Source organism: Microcebus murinus, chromosome 20, assembly GCF_040939455.1.
Source record: "Microcebus murinus isolate Inina chromosome 20, M.murinus_Inina_mat1.0, whole genome shotgun sequence".
Lineage (NCBI taxonomy): Eukaryota > Metazoa > Chordata > Mammalia > Primates > Cheirogaleidae > Microcebus > Microcebus murinus.
In genome coordinates this window covers 2,462,525-2,482,878 of record NC_134123.1, presented here as the reverse complement: position 1 = coordinate 2,482,878, position 20,354 = coordinate 2,462,525, and the positions used below count along the sequence as shown (strand labels likewise).

At 37.5% G+C, this 20,354-nt stretch overlaps 1 protein-coding gene across 3 annotated transcripts in view; it reads left to right on the top strand.

Moving 5' to 3' along the window:
- Positions 1-20,354, top strand: part of ITFG1 (integrin alpha FG-GAP repeat containing 1) — a 305,254-nt gene that overhangs the window by 194,555 nt on the left and 90,345 nt on the right. For all 3 annotated transcript variants that reach the window (XM_012773847.3, XM_075995608.1, XM_075995609.1), the window contains exon 13: positions 7,738-7,781. In XM_012773847.3, the coding sequence (XP_012629301.2) occupies positions 7,738-7,781 (44 nt within the window). The remainder of the gene's footprint in view (positions 1-7,737; positions 7,782-20,354) is intronic.

Below are 20,354 nucleotides of genomic sequence, written 5' to 3'. Positions count from 1 at the left end.
AGATTTTTCTAAAACCATAAGAGAGATGAAGTGATTTCCCTATGACCACACCTTGCATTAGCTGACACAGCATGGCATGGCCCTACTTGATGAGATTTCCTGTACTGGATTAATAGAATACCTGAAAGGAGTGGACCTTATGATTTATAGCTGGTATTAATCTGGTGCAGACAGAAACTCAGATGGAAAGACCTAACTATTAGTAACAGAAGATGAACGACTAACATATATAAAACATATAATACCATGTAGTGTTTCCCAGCAGCATTTATTTCAGTTCTGCCTTTCTTTTCTGGAGAACTTATCTAATTTTAGCAAACTGTGATTTAACAAATTAACTGCCATGTGAGTTGTATTTAAGTCATGCTAGTTCTGAGCCCAGGGCCTCATGAAGCATATGTAACTCAGGCATCTCTACCATGCAAGCCACATGAACTGCTTTTCAAGTTGCATATAACTCACACAGAGAAAACAATAAAAAATAAAAGCTTTAAATTAGAAGGGATGGTTTTGTTTTCAAAGTTTTTATTCTATTTCCGTTATAAAACACCATGGCCTCAAGGAAAAAAAATTTTCTTCTAGTGTGGCAGTCAGTGTGTTAAACCATATTCCTGATAAGTGTGTCACATTAATATACTGAGCAATAAGAAGAGAGAAATAAGAATAAAAGTTTTCTTTATATCATCTGTAAATTTCAATAAACTCAGCACTTTTCAGACATTTTTTTCATTTCATTAACTTAAGAGGGGAAGAAGATAGTAAGAAGTAAGCTTGTGAAAGGGTGTGTCCCTTTTTTGTCTTACAGGAAAACAGGTGGGTCTTATTTCTACAGCATTCCTTCACAAAAGCAGTGCAGTTACTGAAAGTGGCTGGAGACATGATTACTTCCCTACCCTACATCAAACACATGGCTAGCAGAGCCTAGTAGCCACACGGTCTGAGTCTGCCTTAGCCTCTGCCATGGCCATGTCAGTGTCACTGGGGAAAGGTCAAGTTCTTCTGTGGGTGAAATAACAGTAATTTCAGACTAAGAACAGGTTAACCTTTGTGATAGTATGTTAAGAATTCTGAGTTCCTAATAACCAGCATGGTAATGAAGCTCAAGGATTAGTATTGTTTTTTCTTGAGTCAGTGGTTGCAAAAACTAAGGAAATGCATATTCTATTTGTATTATGTAGACATCTCTTTTTATAACATATAAATGACATATATGTATGATATAATTGTTCCATGTTTACTACCTAGCTTGACTTTTTTATATATAGTTCCTTGGTGGAGAAAAGCTCTAAGATTTGAAAAAGTTACAGTTACATTTAAATCTTAATATTTTTGATCCTATTATCATAATGTGAAACTTCAAATTTGATAGCAAGTCCTGTAAAAAAACAAAAATAGATGCAGGAACCAAATTTCTAGCATACTATATACAAAATGAAAGAGACTGTTAGGTGATTTTGAGTAAATACTCTTGAGTATGCTAAACAAGACACAGACATTTTATCTCATACAGAATATAGAATAACCCAATGGTTTCTTGATTTCCCATCTCCCTTAATAGTAGGTTAATGTGTTCCTTAAATGAGTTAGTGACAAAAGAGTTTCATTTACTGTGTAACCTTTAGTAATATAATAGCACAAGCTTCAATTTCCTCTCCTGAAAAAAAAGGGGGGAAAGGGAGGGACAATTAGACTTATATCACAGTCTTGATATGAGGATTAAGGAAGAGCGTTTATGAAAGGAAATTCATGTTCAGAGCTTGGTACTAGCCAGATCAATAAATGTTTGCTAAAAGATGTTTGATATCCTCTTTCTGGAGGATAGTTTCATTGTACACATGAAAAGCTTTTAAGATTGACCAGAAATTATATTTCTCTGACTTTATCCCAAGGAAATTGTCAAAAATGTATCAAAGATCTGTGTATAAATGCGCTAGGGCCATAAAGATGATCTTCCCAATGGTATTTTTTTTTTTTTTTTTTTTTGAGACAGAGTCTCGCTTTGTTGCCCAGGCTAGAGTGAGTGCCGTGGCGTCAGCCTAGCTCACAGCAACCTCAAACTCCTGGGCTCAAGTGATCCTTCTGCCTCAGCCTCCCGGGTAGCTGGGACTACAGGCATGCGCCACCATGCCCGGCTAATTTTTTATATATATATCAGTTGGCCAATTAATTTCTTTCTATTTATAGTAGAGACGGGGTCTCGCTCTTGCTCAGGCTGGTTTTGAACTCCTGACCTTGAGCAATCCGCCCGCCTCGGCCTCCCAAGAGCTAGGATTACAGGCGTGAGCCACAGCGCCCGGCCTTCCCAATGGTATTTTTAAGAGAAAAATATAGTTGGGGTATGGCAAGGGGAAGAACCTAAATGTCCTCATAAGAAGGATGGGTAAATACACAAACAGAGGAATCCCATGTAATTTTGTTGTAGAAGTATATTTAATGATATGGACAAAGTTGGGGTTATATTAACCCAAATAAAAGCCAATTATGAAATAGTATATAATATGATTTCATTTACGTACAATTTTTTAAAGTATGTATATATAATAGTCTGCAAAATCCACATAACAAAATACCACAGGCTAGGTATCTCAAACAACAGAATTTTATTTCTTATGGTTTGGGGGCCTAGTAAGTTGAAGATCAAAGTGCTGGGAAGGTAGATTTCATACTGAGGCATCATCTTTTCCATCTAGGTGGCCACCATCTCAGTCTGTATTCAGTGTGTTCTCTTTGCATTCCTGAGTATAGAGACAGGTTGTAAGCAAACTCTCTTCCTATAAGGAAACACTAATCCCATCAGAGCAAAACCCTACCCTCATTTAACCTTAATTACCTCCTTTGAGGCCTTATCTCCAAAAACAGCCGCACCGGGGGTTACAGCTTTAACGTATGAATTTGGATAGGACAGACATTCAGTCCATAACAGTGTGGTACTTTAAGAGATAGAACAAAACCAAACTGTTATCTCTTCTGCTCTCACACAGTCACTACAATACAGAATACTACATCTCTGGTCACCAAAATGTGTGGGGATTACCCCACCATACACCAGCCAATCAATCAGTCGTGACACTGCCTGGACAGTATACTAGATCCCACAGGGTAAGGGCTCAGTCCAGCAAGACTGCTCCTCACTTCAGATGCCAATCATAAGTCACAAGTTGTAACCTATACTTCTTCCTGACTAGCTATAAATCAGAGTTCCTATGACACCTTCCTCGGATTTGATTAATTTGCTAGAGCAGTTCACAGAACTCAGAGAAATATTTTACTTATATTTACCCATTTGTTACAAAGAAAATCACGAAGGAGACAAGTGAACATACAATGAAAGAGATGCATAGGACAAGGTAAGCATAGGGTGCCTGTCTCTGAGATGATATAAATGAAATAATACAGTGTATACTCTTAGTGTCTGGGTTTTCTTGTTTGCTCAACACTATATCTGTGAGATTCTTCCAGTACATACATTTTAAAATAGAATTTTATCCTAGCTCTCTGGGAGGCCGAGGCGGGCGGATTGCTCGAGGTCGGGAGTTCGAAACCAGCCTGAGCAAGAGCGAGACCTCGTCTCTACTATAAATAGAAAGAAACTAATTGGCCAACTAATATATATAGAAAAAATTAGCCGGGCATGGTGGCGCATGCCTGTAGTCCCAGCTACTTGGGAGGCTGAGACAGAAGGATCGCTTGAGCCCAGGAGTTTGAGGTTGCTGTGAGCTAGGCTGACGCCACGGCACTCACTCTAGCCTAGGCAACAAAGCGAGACTCTGTCTCAAAAAAAAATAAATAAATAAAAAATAAAATAAAATAGAATTTTATTAAACATATTTGCCTGCATCTTGGTTTCTTACCTTAACAAGAGAGTATATAAAGCCCCTTTCAAATCAGCACTTACAGACTTCCCCCTTTCTTTTAATGGCTCCATATCATTCCATAATATTATATATACTCCACAATTTGTTAAGCTTTTTCTCTCTTGATGGATATTTAAGTGGTTTCCAGTATTTTAGAGACGTGAAACTGAGTTGAAGGGACTGTGTTTTTAATGTTAATCGATAATAACAAATTACCTTCTCTGAAAATTATAGGGGTTTATATTTTCGCCAGCATATGACACTGTTCAGTTTACCACATACTCATTTGAAAGTTCTAAATTTTTATTTCATTAATAAATTTGTCTTTAAAATAAGTAATGCATACAAATGATTAAAAAAATACAAAAGAGTATATGGTGAAAAGTAAGTCTGCCTTGCACCGTGTCTCCCAATGATACAGTTCTCTTCTCAGAGACCCCTTATTTGTATCTTTCCAAGATATTTTATGCATATACAAGCACATATGTGTAATCTAAAGCTGCCTCTTTTCTTTAAACTACTGAATAATATGGTATAACATAATTGAATGAGTTCCTCATTGGAAGATATCAAGGTGATTTTCAGTCTCTTATTATTATAAAATAATGCTTCAGTGAATATCCTGTAGGATAAATTCCTAAAAATGGAATTGTTAAAGTATGTATATAAATTTTTAAATTAAACATTTTATTGAAATATAACATACATATAGAAAAGTATATGTACATAAGTACACAGGTCTATAAATTTTCACAGAGTAAATGCACCCATGTAATTACACTCAGATAAAGAAACAGATATTACCAACATCCAGAACTACTCTCTTGCCCCCTTTTTAGATATTAAACCAGTTCACATAAAGGTAATACTATTTTGATTTCCAACACCATAGATTAATTCTGCCTGGTTTTGAACATACGTTGTATTTTTTATTTTAAACAGATGTCCCTTCATAGAAATTTTATCAGTTTATACTTCTGTCTATAGTATATGAAAATGCACATTCCCCAACATCTTCACCAACTCAAGGTGTTAGAAACTTTTTGATCTTGGGTGAAAAATATTGTCTTATTTTTATTTTGCATTTTTCTTACAGTAAGTCAACTTCAGCATCTTTTCATATATTTAAAACCATTTGTATTTTTATTTCTATGAACAGTCCTTGTCCTTATTTTCTTATTGATTTATAAATGTACTATAGTCTATAGTAGGGAAATTAAATTAACCCTTTGTTATGTATGTTGCAAATATTTTTCCTAGTTTGTCATTTATCTTTGATTTTGTTGTTTTTCCGATTGACATTTTATCATGCTTTTATTTTTTGCCTATCTTTTGGGTATAAAATGATTTTCCTCACTAGTTAGGGTGAGTATCATGTTTTTTGATTATTTGTATTTTCACTTCTGGATACTGCTTCTTAAATCCTTTTTCTATTGGATTATCTTCTCTTAACTGATACCTAGAAGTTTTTTGTATATTAGGAATGGTATATTTTCGTCACCACGGAAAGAAACCTTCTACCCTTTGTCCATCACCCTTAACCCCCCAATCACCCCCAGCCCCAGCCAACTACTAATCTACTTTATCCATAGAGTTGCCTATTCCGGACAGTTGATATAAATGATGTCATATAACATGTTGTCATGTGTTACTGGCTTTTTTTCTCTTAGCATAATGTTTTCAAGGTCATCCATGTTGTAATATGCATCAGTACTTTATTCCTTTCAATTGCCAAATAATATCCTACTACATGTTCTACCTTATTTTGTTTATCTGTTCATCAATTTGTACATTTGGATCATTTCCACCTTTGGGCTATTGTGGATAATACTGCTCTGAACATTGGTGTACAAGTTTTTGTTTGGATCCATATTTTCATTTGTCTTAGGATATACCAATGAGTGAATTTCTGCATCAAATGGGAACTCTGTGTTCAACCTTTTAGGGAATTGCTAGATTGTTGTCTAAAGCAGCTACACCATTTCACATTCCCACAGAAATGTATAAAGGTTTTCCATTTCTCCACATCCTAAACAACATTTGTTATTATCTATTTGATTATAGCCATCTTATGGATGTAAAGTGTTATCTCATTGTATCATCTTAACCATTTTTTAATTGTGGTAAATAATATGTAATATACAAATTGCCATTTTGGGGGTATAGTTCAGTAGTATTATGTATGTTTGCATTGTATGAAACACATCTCCAGAACTTTATCATCTTGCAAAACTAAAACTCAATACCCGTTAAACAATAGTTCCCCTTGATCTCTTCCCCAAAACTCCCAGTAACCACCATTTACTTTCTGTCTCTATGAATGTGACTGCTTTAGATACCTCATTAAGTAGAATCATACAGTATTTGTCTTTATGTGACTGACTTATTTCACATAGCATAATGTCTTCAAGGTTATGAAGACATTAGTATCATGTCATCAGTATTATGACATGTGACAGGATTTCTTCCTTTTTAAGGCTGAATGATATTCCATTGCATATATGTATTGACCCCATTTTATTCATTCATTTATGTCACCATTTCTTCTAATTGTATTTAATGTAAATATACTATGTAAATGAACAGGTGTCCTCTTTTGTGATGAAATATGTCATACTCATTTCTTTGTGTCTTTGTACTTTACATTTTCTGTGTCTTGGACTGCTATAACAAAATACCTTAGAAAGCGTAATTAATAAACAATAAGAATGTATTGCTCACAGTTCTAGAAGCTGGGAAGTTCAAACTCAAGGCACAGACAGATTCAGTGCTGTGTAAGGACTTGCTCTCTGCTTCAGAGATGGCACCTTGTTACTGTGTCTTCACATAGAAGGGGCAAGGAAGCTTGCTCAAGCCTTTTCTAGCAGGGCATTAGTCCCATTTATGAGGGTGGAGATAGCATGACTTAGTCCTTCCCAAAGGCCCCACCTCTTAATACTGTCACATTGGATGTTAGGGTCCAACGTATGAATTTTGGCAGTGTACTAACATTCCGATCATAACACTCTGACAAAGTACAATATTTCTGTTAGAATGATTGTCATTTCATATTCATATAATATAAATAAATATAAGAAATCATTTTCTTATGGATATATTTTAATCCATGGACAAATATTCATAATGATTATTGAAATAATTTGTGCTTATTGAGCAGAACTGTCAGCTGTCTTAGTTTATAATATATAGAATATTTAAGAGCATATAATATCTGCTTTCTTAACAAAGGTATCACTTCACCAGAAGTGGTACAAATATAGTTATGTTTCAAAACTCATTTATATAAAGATTATTCAGATATTCTTACCTTCTCCTTTTGTTTTCTTTTTTGGTGATTATAGAATAACTGTATCATTAAATTATTTTTGTATATTTTTTGTAGACCCATCAATTATTTTATAGTCAAACTCTTCATAATGGTCATCAAAGGTGTCCAAAATTTTTGACCCAGAATCTTTTAACTAGATAAATGGAAAAAGTCTAGTTTGAGATATAAAGTACTGAATGTTCTGTTTTTCTTAGTATACATTTTAATTTGTTTGCCTTTAGCACCTCTCTGTTGGATTCTAAGTCATCCTCGGAATTTAGCTAACCATTTCGAAAATAGAACCAACATTAAGTATGGTGTGATGTAGCCATAATTAATTATCTCACCTATATAGTTCACAAAATGACAGCATCTTGACAGCTTAATAGAGACTTTTGAAATATTGGTAAAAAGTGAACAAAAGCATATTAATTTGCTCAGATCTAAAGTAAAGAAATTGGTTTCTACTTGTGCTCATGAAACAGTAGAGTATATTAATGATTTTGGGGGGAAATTAGAGTTCACTTTAAATATAAACTGTGAGTAATGATTGCCTGTTCTTTACTTTTTCCACAGTTCTTAGTGGTCTGTGTTCTACTGACTGTCCTCGTAAAATAACAGTAAGTAAACTTAACAATTGGTTATAAATATTTCTCTGCATAATAAATATATACACACAAAATAATTGCTACAGATTACAATCTAAATGTTATTACTATTTAACAATGATTAAAATCTCTTTCATTACTCAAGAAAATTTTGCTGGAAGTAAGAAACCTTTCCTAAAAATTTCTTACCTGAAGGGTCAGGCTTCTTTTATGAAGCCTTTTCTGATATCCTTGAAGGAATGACCACCCCTCCAATTATTCCTGGGCATTTTGGCATTTATAATATTTGATCTCACCTGTTAGGTTAGATGCCTTACACACTAGACTATAACTCCTTGAGGTTCATCAGGTGTCGGGCAGAAGGTAGGGGGAGGAGGGGACGGGTATATGCACACCTAATGAGTGAGATGTGCACTGTCTGGGGGAATGGACACACTTGAAGCTCTGACTCAGGTGGGGCAAGGGCAATATACGTATCCTAAACATTTGTATCCCCATAATATGCTGAAATAAAAAAGGAAAAAAAAAAGAACCATGTCATCTTTGTATACCTAGTATACAAAGGGTACAAGTATACCTAGGGTACAAGATCAAGCATATAGTAGGCAATTAATGGCCTTTTTTTGTACAGTCTTAATATTGACTTGCTGTTTAAAGGAATATTTCAGTGAAATAACAACTGTGAAAATAATTAGACTTCGTTCTTAAAGTAGCCAGTTCATGTAAATTATAATCAGAATATTACATTATATTTAAAAGCACATGTGTGTGTATATATGTATACAAGGACCTGTTTGGGGGTCTCTGTAGTAATCCTGTTTTATAAGAAACTATCCCCCATTTAAGGGTAAGGAAACTGAGAAAAAAATTAGCCAAAGTCAAAGAGCTATTAAGTAGTGGAACTGCAACACAAAGGTAGGTGTTTTGATTGTAGTCTCATATTCTTACTGCCCCATTAAACCATTACATTAACAATATTTATGTGTAGTTATTCCCACATTTAAGACATGTGGAAACAAGCCCTGACCCAGAAATATAACCCAGACTCACTTTAAAGCAACACCTTTGAATGAGGAAAGCAAGACTGGTAGAAGGAGAAGGAACATGGAGAGTTCTGAAGGTAGAATGTCCCTCAAAGATGGCCCCAATTGAGGCAGAGGGACCTGGCCTTTGTACTCCCGCATCAATCAGACTTTACATTCAGATAGCCCCCAAGAAGGTGTTAGCATTTATGCTAGGCAGCTCCCCTTGGCTGAGAACAGCGTCTAGGTAGAAACCCAGCTGTGAGCTATTAGCAGTCAACACTGGGGACAGCTCAGGGATTCAGTTCTCAGTCCTGAAGGGAAGGCCTGGATGATGGGTCACCACATCCACTGCAATATGCATGCAAGTGCCTGGGCTTTGTTATATCGTTATAAAACTGTCAATGTGATCGATCAGACCAAAGATTAACTTGGCTGTTTAGGTATTGTCTACCTAGTTTGTGAAACATTCAGACCCTTTGTTCCTCTTCCTTCCTCTAACTAACCATATCCCCACCCTGTGGCTCTTTCATTACATGGTCATGCAAAGAACTTTAAAAAGTTGAAATTGAACCTGCCCATTTTACTCAGAAGTTCTAGCAGAAAGTTTGATAGGAGGGCTGTATAAGGAAGGCAAGTTTTACTTCTAGGATTCATGCTTCCTTTCTCTTTATCTTAAAATATAAGGTGCTTCTGTCTTATGGAGAACGGAATCATTTAGAAAGTCACATAAGTAAAGTCCAGCATGCAGAGCTGCTCTTACAATGATTACCCTGACCATTCAGCACTCCTGGACATTTCTGTAGGTAATACACCCACCTCCCATTCATCCATTCATGGCTTTATTCGAAATTAAGGTCCTGTTGAACTGTCCTTCACATATATAATTTTCTTTCTCTATGATATCTTACTGACATCATAGATCACAATTTTATCACAGCTTAAAAGAAACAAATGCATAATGTATTTTCCCAGTATTATATAAATCAAATGTATGCCCACTTGAGAAATTATTTACTTCTTAAAATAGTGATCCTTCTTCATATTCCTTTGACATCAGATCATAGTAGAAAGTGTTATATTGGGTATGACCCAGTGTGAGACTAAGAGGAAAAATGCACACACCATATGCTGTTCTTTACCACTTGAGTTAAGTTACGAGTTGAATAGCTGTCATGCCACCTAGTCATCACCCCCTGCCGCATGCAGGCAAGGTATCTGGTATGTAGAAAGAGGAAATAATGATTCAACTCATCAATTAATCTCATCCAAATTCCTTCGTCTCCACTTTGAGAACCCCAGAGTTTTTCATTCTTATTCAGCTTTAGCTCACTCCCATGGCCATAACCTAGACCTTATCTACCAGAACTGCTCCAGTTCTGAAATCTCAATTTCATTTATCCAACTCTGACCACAACCTGTTTTCCAGCCCTCTCACTGTTACTGTAACTATACCTGTTCAACTTTAAAACCATTAGTCTCTTGACCTGTATCAGCCCACCCTAGTCTTTCCTCCCTCCTTACTTAGCCACCATATCAGCATCGCTTCCACCACCACCCCTAACCCTATAGAGCACTGCCCTTCCACTGTGCCCACCTGGAACAGTTGCAGCCCTTGGCCAGTCCAGCTATCTCTGGTACTCACTTCTATACCTAGGCTACTGGGAATTTCTGAAGAAAAACCTACAATCCTATGTATTGGCACCACCACTGATTCATGGTCTCCAACCTCAAATGAACATTCATAATTATATCATAGCCTTAGAGATTCATAGTCATCTTTTCTTCCATTCTTTTTCTTTAGCATCTTTCAAGATTTTCTCTTTGTTTTTGATTTTCTAAAATTTGAATCTGATATGCCTCAGTATACTTTTTTGGTATTTATCCTGCTCGTTCTCTGAGCTTCCTCGTTCTGTGGCTTGATGTCTGTCATTAATTTCAGAAAATTCTGAACCTTATCACTTCAAATATTTATTCTTTTCCTTTCTCTCTTTTTTCTTCTTGTATTCCTATTACATATATTTACATATTTGGTAATTGGCCCATAGTTCTTAGATATGCTGTTCAATTTTGTTCATTCATTGTTCTCTTTGCATTTCAGTTTTGAACATTTCTATTTCCTTGGTCATGTCCAGTCTACCAATGAGCTCATCAAAGGCATTCTTTTCTTAAAACAGTGTTTTTTTTTATTTCTACCATTTCCTTTTGATTCTTTCTTAGAGTTTCCATCCTTTTGCTTACATTAATAATCTGTTTTTACATGTTGTCTACTTTTTTCCATTAAAGCTGTTAGCATATTAATCATAATTATTTTAAATTCCTGGTCTGATAATTCTAAAATTCCTTCCATATATGAGTCTGGTTCTGATGGCCGCTTTGTCCTTCAGACTTTTTGTTTTGTTTTGTTTTTTGCCTTTTAGCATGCCTTGTAATTTTTTGTTGAAAGCTGGACATGATGTATCAAGTGACAGGAACCAAGGTAGATAAGCCTTTAGTATGAAGTTTTATTTGTATCTGGCTAGGAGCTAGGCTGTAGTTACTGTTTGCAATAGTTATGGTGTCATAGGCAAAAACTGCCTCAAGTGTCCTTGTTTTTGTCTCCTCTGGTGTGTCTTCGGGTTTCCCTACAGACTCTTTCTTATAGGATCTGATACCTGGAATTCTTTTGGTTGTAATTCCCTGTTAGTATACAGGAGGCTGACGGATGTGGTGTAAGGTACAGGCCTAGGAGAATGTTCTGTAGTCCTGTCATTGGGTCTTACTCTTTTAGTGAGCCTGTGTCTCTGGGCTGTGACCTTCACAAGTGCTTCTCAGCTTCCCTATCCCTTTAGGTGACAAAGGAAGACTAGAGAGGGCTCAAGCTATCTTGTCATAGCCCGTTTACAGGACAGAGGATGAACATAGAACACAAAACAGAAACATGCAGAACACAAAGAAAAACGCGGACACACGTACAAACGGTTGACTCGAGTAATAATACACCGGGTCAGTTTTATTTTTATACTCTAAAAGATTAAAATTAGTTCCTTGTACGTAACCACCCAGGTGTGGCAGCGATAGCCATAAATTCTGGAATGCGTAGCCTTAGGGAAGCAGATATCCCCTTGCTCAGAATTTCAAGGTGGTTGCTCTAGGCACTAGGCATAGATAAAGGACCGAGATTAGCAAGTATGGGCAAGGTGAGCCATAGGGGGCATTTCTCATCCCCAGCTTTTCTTAGGGTGATCCCCTAAGATCTTTGGCTGAACCATGGTGGCTGTGCATGGCTTAGGTTGCCCCTTCCTTGTGGGGTCTCACCCGTCATTGACTAAGCAGCCATTTTATGGGGTGTTTATCGTGTGGCCTCCAGATCCCAATGCCGTGGGGTGGGGTAGCTCAGCTTGCTTACTTGCAGCTCAGGTCCTTTGTTATGCCTGTAGGCAACAGCCTTGTTTATCACAAGGACCTTGTGCGGATCAGATTACTTTCAAACACTCTGGGCAGAACATGTACATTACTCACTAACTTTAATTCTTAAACTAGGAAAATACATGTCAGTCCCCTACACTATATATTTCCCTTTCCCTAGGTAAATTAGGCTTTTGTAAAACCCAAGTCATCTAAGCTCTGGTAAAATAGTTTTCCTTTGGGGCAGGCTGTTATTAAGGAGAATGGAGAGCTGTTGCATATTTCGAAATGGTTACTTGCCCTCCCGCTGCTGGGAGCAGGAAGGGATTTTTTCCAGTCTTCACTGAGAGCCTGCAGAACTCCTAGCAGAAAACTAAACAAAAGTGTAAGTGTGGGAGTTCCTCTCTAAACCTGCTCCCCCACCCCAGAGTTTTAAACACTCAAGCTAGTCCACAATGAACCTTCAGCAATTTTTAAATTATACTTCAAATTTACCTACCTGTATTGGCTCCTGAAAACTATTTTACCAGAGCTTAGGTGACTTGGGTTTTACAAAAGCCTAATTTACCTAGGGAAAGGGAAATATATAGTGTAGGGGACTGACATATATTTTCCTAGTTTAAGAATTAAAGTTAGTGAGTCTTCTGATATTTGGCTTATGCTCCTTTGTAGGCTTGATTCTGTTTCCGCCTGTCTGTCTCTCTAGTTTTCAGGTTAGCAGTTTGTCCTGTGACCTCAGTTTTCTGATGGATCTAAGAAAATTTGTTGATTTTCAGTTTATTCTGCCATTTTCCTATTGTGAGGAGTGGAGTGACACCTTTCAAGCACTTTACATGTCAGACCAGAAACCAGAACTCTCCTTGCATTTTTATGTTTTGTTTTAAGGTTTATTTTTATCCATAGTATATCATAGTTTTTATCAGTGTATCTTCCTTTGTGTCACTTACTGTTCTTTATCTTTAATTTTTATTGTTTTTAAAAGTTAAACATCTATAAAATTATAGACTAATGTAATAAAACTCCTTGTCCCCCAACTACCACCTAGTTTCAACAATGTGATCACATGCCCGATCTCACTTTACCTGTGCCCTCATGTAGTGCCCATCCCACCCACTCCCTCTAGAGTATTTCAGGGCTAATCCATCATCTCTAAATGTTTCAGTGTGCATCTCTAAGAGAGAAGGACTTTACATATCAGACTAGAAATTCCCATTCTTCATAAGAACTATTTAGTATCCTTTCTACTCTCTCCTAACTCCAGCCCCAACTTCCAGTTCTCAGTAGTAGTTGACTTTACTTCCTACTTTAAAAAGAGAAATAATAAGTAAAATATGAATTTCTTCAACTTTCTGAAGTAACTTTGGGGAAGTTATTTAACTTCTGTTAAGCTTATTCTCCACATCTGTAAAATATAATAAAGACATCTGCACCCAAATCTTTATGGCAGCACAATTCACTATTGCAAGTATGTGGAAACAACCCAAGTGCCCATCAGTTCATGAGTGTTTTATTAAAATTTGGTATATGTATACAATGGAATATTACTCAATTATAAGAAACGACAGTGATCTAGCACCTCTTATATCTTCCTGGATTGAGCTTGAGCCCATTATCTGAAGTGAGGTAACACAAGATTGGAAGAATAGGCTCCACTTGTACTCACCATCAAATTGGTACTGACTGATTAACACTATGGTGCTCACGTGGTAGTAATATTCTCCAGGGATTGGGGGATTGGGAGGAGTAAACTCACAACTAAAGGACATGGTGAGCATTGTAGAGGGGAAGGGCATGCCTCTAACCAAGGCTAGGGAGAGGCAAAGGCATAAAATGTAACCAAAATGTTTGTACCCTCATAAAACCCTGAAATAAAATAATAAAATAAAATGGGGAAATGAATAGTACCCACCTATATTAGTTTCCTGTTGCTGCTATAACAAATTACCATAAACTTAGTGGCTTAACACAACACAGATTTATTCTCTTACAGTTTTGGGGGTCAGAAGCTTGAACTGTGTTTCACTAAGCAAAAAAAAAAAAAAAAAATCAAGTTGCTAGCCAGGCTGCATTCCTTTCATGAGGCCGTGGGGAGAGCCTGTCCCCTTGCCTTTTCCAGCTTCTTGAGGTCACCGGTATTCCTTGGATCACAGCCCCTTCTCCCATCTCCAAAGCCTCTTCAAATCACTGATACTAACCCATCCTGCCTTCCTCTTTCACTTATGGGGACCCTTGTGATTGGATTATGCCCCCCTGGATATACAAGATAATCTCCCCATCTAAAGATCCTTAATCACATCTGCAAAGTCCTTTTTGCAATATAAGATAATACATTCAGCAGGTTCTAGAAATTAGGATGTGAACATTTTGGATGAACCATTATTCTGCCTACCATACTACCTCCTACGTTTCTGGTTAAGACTACCGGAATTAGTGTAGGTAAATCACAATAAGCCCTAATACACAATAAACACTCAAAAAATATAGCTGCTGTTATTTGTCAGCATGAATGTTTACACTCTGCCTCTACAACATCCCTGTATTGGTAAGGATAGTAAGGTTCCCAACATTTGAGAAATGCTGGTATTCCATTTGCCTTTCAGATAGAACTAGAAATCTACTTGACTTCTTGACTTTTCTTATCATGTAACTCTTTTTTAATATCACAAATTTATGAAACATGGATGTGGAAGATATCAATATTTTTAGTGAAATCTATCATAAATGTCTGAGAATCAAAAGAATATTTATATTCCTGATTTTTTTTTCCTTTAAATATCCAACTGACTTTTTGAATCTTTTATTCTCAGTATAAGGCACATTTTGGCCTTTCACGATGTCAGTGGAGGTTATGGCTTCTTTCTGTTACTTGGTTATTCTTTTCATGAAAGCCTGGTGACTTTTCCCACTTTGTAGGTTATGAGTCTAGAAGCAGGCAGATAAGTACTTTTCCTCTTGAACAGCAAACTGGTTTAGAAGTAGTCTCTGACTCCTCTGTATACAAAAAGATTCTGTGTACATTCCTTTGAAGAGCTCGCTGGGGGCAGAGACAGTATCTGTTTTGCTTCCCAGTACATCCTAGAACCTAACAGAGAATAATTTGTCAGTTGGCATATGCAGTACTCAGCATACTCCGTCATCCACAACCATCATTTTTGCCTTTCCTCTTAACTGAAAATCAGTGCATCAACTGGGCTGAGTCACATATGCCTCCCATCCAGGGACCTTGGGCCTCGTTCCATTACTGATTCTATTTGGCCCACATAGTCAGCCTCCACCTCTTTGTTGGTGTCTTCCCTGCAGCATTGATGGGTGCCTAAATCTCTCTTATCTATAACTGCATACGTATGTGCCTTCTGAAACTCCACATCCTCCCCAGCTTCTACCCATCTCTGTTTCCTTTTCCAGCCAAACTTCTTCAGTTGTCTACATTTGGGTCTCCAATTCCTTACCTTGATATCCTTAACCCACTGTTGTAATGTAAACTTTGACCTTATCCCACTGCCACTGCATTTGATACTGCTGACCACTGCTAGGAACACTCCCTTTCCTTGGCTTCCTTTGTATTCTCTTCCTAGCTCTCCTCCTACTCTCTGGCCATTCTTCCAGGTGCCTTTATGAACTTTTCTTCTGCCCATCCTTTAAATGTTGGTGATTCTCAGTGTTCCATTCTAGGTTCTCTTCTCACTGTATATACACTGGTCCCCCCTTATCCACAGGGGATACATTCCAAGACCCTCAGTGAGTACCTCAAACCGCGATAATACTGAACCCTGTATATACTATGTTTTGTCCCATATGTACATACATATGATAAAGTTTAATTTATAAATTAGGTGCAGGAAGAGATTAACAATAGTAACTAGTAATAAAATAGAACAATTAAAACAATATACTGTAGTAAAAGTTATGTGAATGTTTCTCTTTCAAATATCTTATTGTATCGCGAACTGCAGAAAGTGAAACCTCAGATGGGGCGGCTACTGTAAACTCTTTAAATGATCTCAACCACTTCTCCTGAACTGAAGTCCTCTCTATCTGAGTGCCTAACAAGGACCTCTGAAACCGAAATCTAGTGTTTCCTCCCCTCAAAACCCACTTCTCTTCCCATGGCCCCATCTCAGTTACTTTTTCCTTTCCAGTACCCCTCAAATCTACTCGATTATTCTTCCCTTAGCTCTCCCTTTTCTCAACACTGTTACTTTAGTTCAGACCATCATTTTTTGCCTGCCTGTTGAAGTTATCTGGACATCCTTCAAAAACCTACAACAGTGATCTTTCCAAAACACAACCTTCAGTGGCTTCCCTTAGCCCCTGAAAAATGACCCAGATCTAGCTTATTGAGACAGAACCCAGGTTTACCTGGCCAGCCTGTCTCTTGCAGTTCCTCCTCACACCCACCCGTGTGTCAGCCACGCTGGACTTGTACGTTTTGCCATGCTGTCTCACTCCCAGGCCCTTGCCTATTCCTCTGCCCTGAGGCCTCTCGTCTTGGCCTTGACTTTCCTTTCTGTAACCTTCAGGCTGGCTCTCAGACAGTGTTTGCTCTGAGCAGTTCTCTGGCTCCCCTTTGACACAGAACTGGACACACCTTCCACCGTTTCTCAGCACCTGTGCTTAGTTAGTCCTGCTGCTTAGCACTTACTGCCATCGCTGGTGAGTTACCTGTGTTGAGTCCTTTAAGAAGATAGAGTGTGTCTCATTTGTTATTCACAGTGCCTGACACAGTCACATAATAAACATGTGATGTATGAATAAACAGAGCTTTCTCTAAAATTTGTTTTTAATGGCCTTTCATTGATAAATTTACCAGAGCATCTCTCTCATCATAATAGCATAGTCATTGTTAAGTTTTAACACAAAATAAATTACAAGCTACTCACAAGAGAAATGCATCCTGCAAAGCTCTGATGCAAAGGAAAAACATTCCTTATTTATGCTCACAAAGAAACTTTGTAATGAGACACAAACACCCCCATTGTTACAATATACAGATTTGGGGTTTTTGATTTTTGGAGGGGGTTTGATTTTGGGTTTTTTGTTTGTTTTTTGGGTCTTTTTTTGAGATGAGGTCTCGGTCTGTTGCCCCACCTTGAGTGCAGTGACTCAATCATAGTTCACAGCAACCTCAAACTCCTGAGCTCAAGAGATCCTCCTGCCTCAGCCTCATAAGTAGCTGGGACTACAGGTGTACACCACCGTGCTGGGCTGATTTTGTTATTTTTTGTAGAGATGGGGTTTCACTGTATGGCTCAGGCTAGTCTTGGACTCCCGGCCTCAGGTGATCCTCCTTCCTCAGCCTCCCAAAGTATTAGAATTATAGGCACAAGCTACTGCACTCAACCCAGACTTTTCATATATGTAGCAGAACAAGGTACCTTTAATTTTTTCATCTTTTTAATCAGAAAAATTCTCAGGCTTTTACCTATTCTATTGAGAAATTATTATCTAATATTGATTATACATAATATTATATATTTTCTTCCAGTTTTGTTCAACTATCCAAAGCCAATGATGTAGAATATATTTGTTCTCCATTGTAGGAGCCCAAGACCTTCCTACACTTCACTTATATACCTACCTAGCTGATCAGCAGCCTGAAGTTTGCTGTTAAGAGGAATCTTCCTCAGCATTAGCATCTCCTGAGAACTTGTGAGACATGCAGATTCCCAGGCCTGCCCCAACCTACCAAATCAGGCACTCAAGGGGCACAGCCAATTAAGCTATATTTTAGTAAGCCCTCTAGGTGATTCTGATGCATGTTAAAGCTTGAGAACCACTACACTGGACTTTTAGCAAAGGGCTTTACACTAACCTAATAACCTTGTGTTCTTACACAGCAATTACATATACTCAAAATGGAATATCCTTCTATATATACATTCTTGCAAGTAAATTATTCCCATAATTTTAGAATCCTATAATAAAGAAAACTAAAAGGTAAACTTGACAAATGTTTCTGGTTTTGATCAGAATATTTTATGCTCTCTTAGTAGTCCAACATAACTGAACATGAGATTTTTTTTTTTTTTTCAGACAGGGTCTTTTTTCTGTTGCCTAAGCTAGAGTGCAGTGGCATAATCATAGCTCACTGCAGCTTCAAACTCCTGGGCTCAAGCAGACCTCCTGCCTCTGCTTCCTGAGTAGCTGGGATTACAGATGCATGCCACCAGCCCAGCTAATATTTCTATTTTGTCTCTTGCTCAGGTTGATCTTGAACTCCTGACCTCAAGTGATCCTCCCGCCTCGGCCTCCCAGAGTGCTAGGATTATAGGCATGAGCCACTGTGCCTGGCCCCTAACTGAACATGAGATTTCATCAATTCATTATAGTGAAATACATCAACTTATTTGGCAAAAATTTAAAAAAAGATAGCAGCCCACCTATCTTGAGCACTTACTGTGTGCCAGGCACTGTTCTCATTGTCTTACATGTATTTACTCATGTAATCCTTGCTACAACCCTATGATATGGGTATCATTATTACTATCCCTAATTTAAGATGAGGAAACTGGAACACAGAGAAGTGAAAACAACAGCCCAGCTGTTGAACCTGTCGCGACTCTTGTGCAGACAAGCTGCTGTTTTGCTGCTTTCAAGATTCTCTCTTTGGGTTTGAAAAGGTGGACTGTGATGTGATAAGTAGTGTTTGACTGTGGTGTATCCTGGTGTGGATCTCTTTGAGTTTATCCTCCCTGGCGTTCACTGAGCTTTTGGGATGTGCAAATTAATGTGTTTCATTAAATTTGGGCAGTTCCAGCCATTATTGCTTCACATACTCTTTCAGTCCCTTTCCCTCCTCCCTTCTGGGACTCCTATTGTTGATATTCTTAGTGGTGCTGTACATGTCTCTGAGGCTCTGTTCCTTTTCTTTATTCCTGTTTCTTGCAGTTCTTCAGATTAGATAATCTGAATTGACATTATCTTAAATTTTGCTGATTATGTCTTCCGCCAATTTAAATCTGCTATTGAGTCTCTCTAATTAATTTTTTATTTCAGTTACTGTACTCTAGAATTTCAGTTTGATTCTTTTTTGTGATTTCTATCTCGTTGATACTCTCTTTTGGTGAGACATTGTTCCCAGAATTTCCTCCAGTTCTTCAGACGTGATTTCCTTTAGTTATTTGAACATATTTATTATGACTGATTTAAAGTCTCTGCCTAGTAAATCCAACATCTAAGGTTCCTTAAGCACAGTTTCTACTGACTGCCTTGTTTTCTCCCAATGTATGAACCATACTTTCCTGCATAAAAGTATGTTTTTTTCCTGTTTTTTTGTTGTTGAAAAGTAGACATTTTAAACTATATGTTGATTCTAGAAATCAGATTTCTCCCTTCCCCTGGGTTTGTTGTTGTTCTTACTGTTTGTTCAGTGGCTTTTCTGAACTAATAGTGTAAAGTCTTTATTTTTTGTTGAATATGACCATTGAAGTTTCCCCTCAGCCTAGTAGCCAGATATGATGGTCAGAGATTTCCTTAAGTGAGATTAGGGCCTTTTCAGGTCTTTTTTGAGCATGAGCATAGCGCTGTACATGTTTTTGGCCTTCTAGATTCCTAGAAATATTGTCAGGACTTTTCAAAGCTCCCTGTAGACATCTCATTTCCATTATTCCTTTTAAGATTTGGACATCCTCTCCTTAGCACCAACTGATATCACTGCCTCAAGCAGCTGCAATTGTAAACAATTGCTAATGGTTGTTTTCAAGAAATGTTCCAATGATAGGGCTGTTCATGCAGAGCAAGCTCTCAGTCAGTTAAAAAAGATAAATCCTGAGAATGGAACTTTTAGGGAGCTGCCAGACAGGTCAAATAGAGACAGTTCTCTGGGAACAGGGCTTTAGGTTGCTCTAACCATATCTGCCCCATCCAGCGACTGCTAGGCAATTTATTTCATATCTAACTTAGTTGCAAAGCTATTGGTTTTCAAGGCTACTTCAGAGAGGTAAGGGAGTGGTATAGAAATACAGCAAATTAAAACACAACAAATGTCACTATTCTTAATGCGATTCAGCCATTTTTCTTAAATGAATACCTCTTGGATTCTTGCAAAGTTCTGAAAAAGTTAATTTTAACAATTTTTCACCAGTGTTCTTGTTTTTATGGAAGAGGAGATTTTTTGAGGTCCTTACTAAATCATTACAGAAGTGATTCTATACCACTCTATTACATGAAATCCATT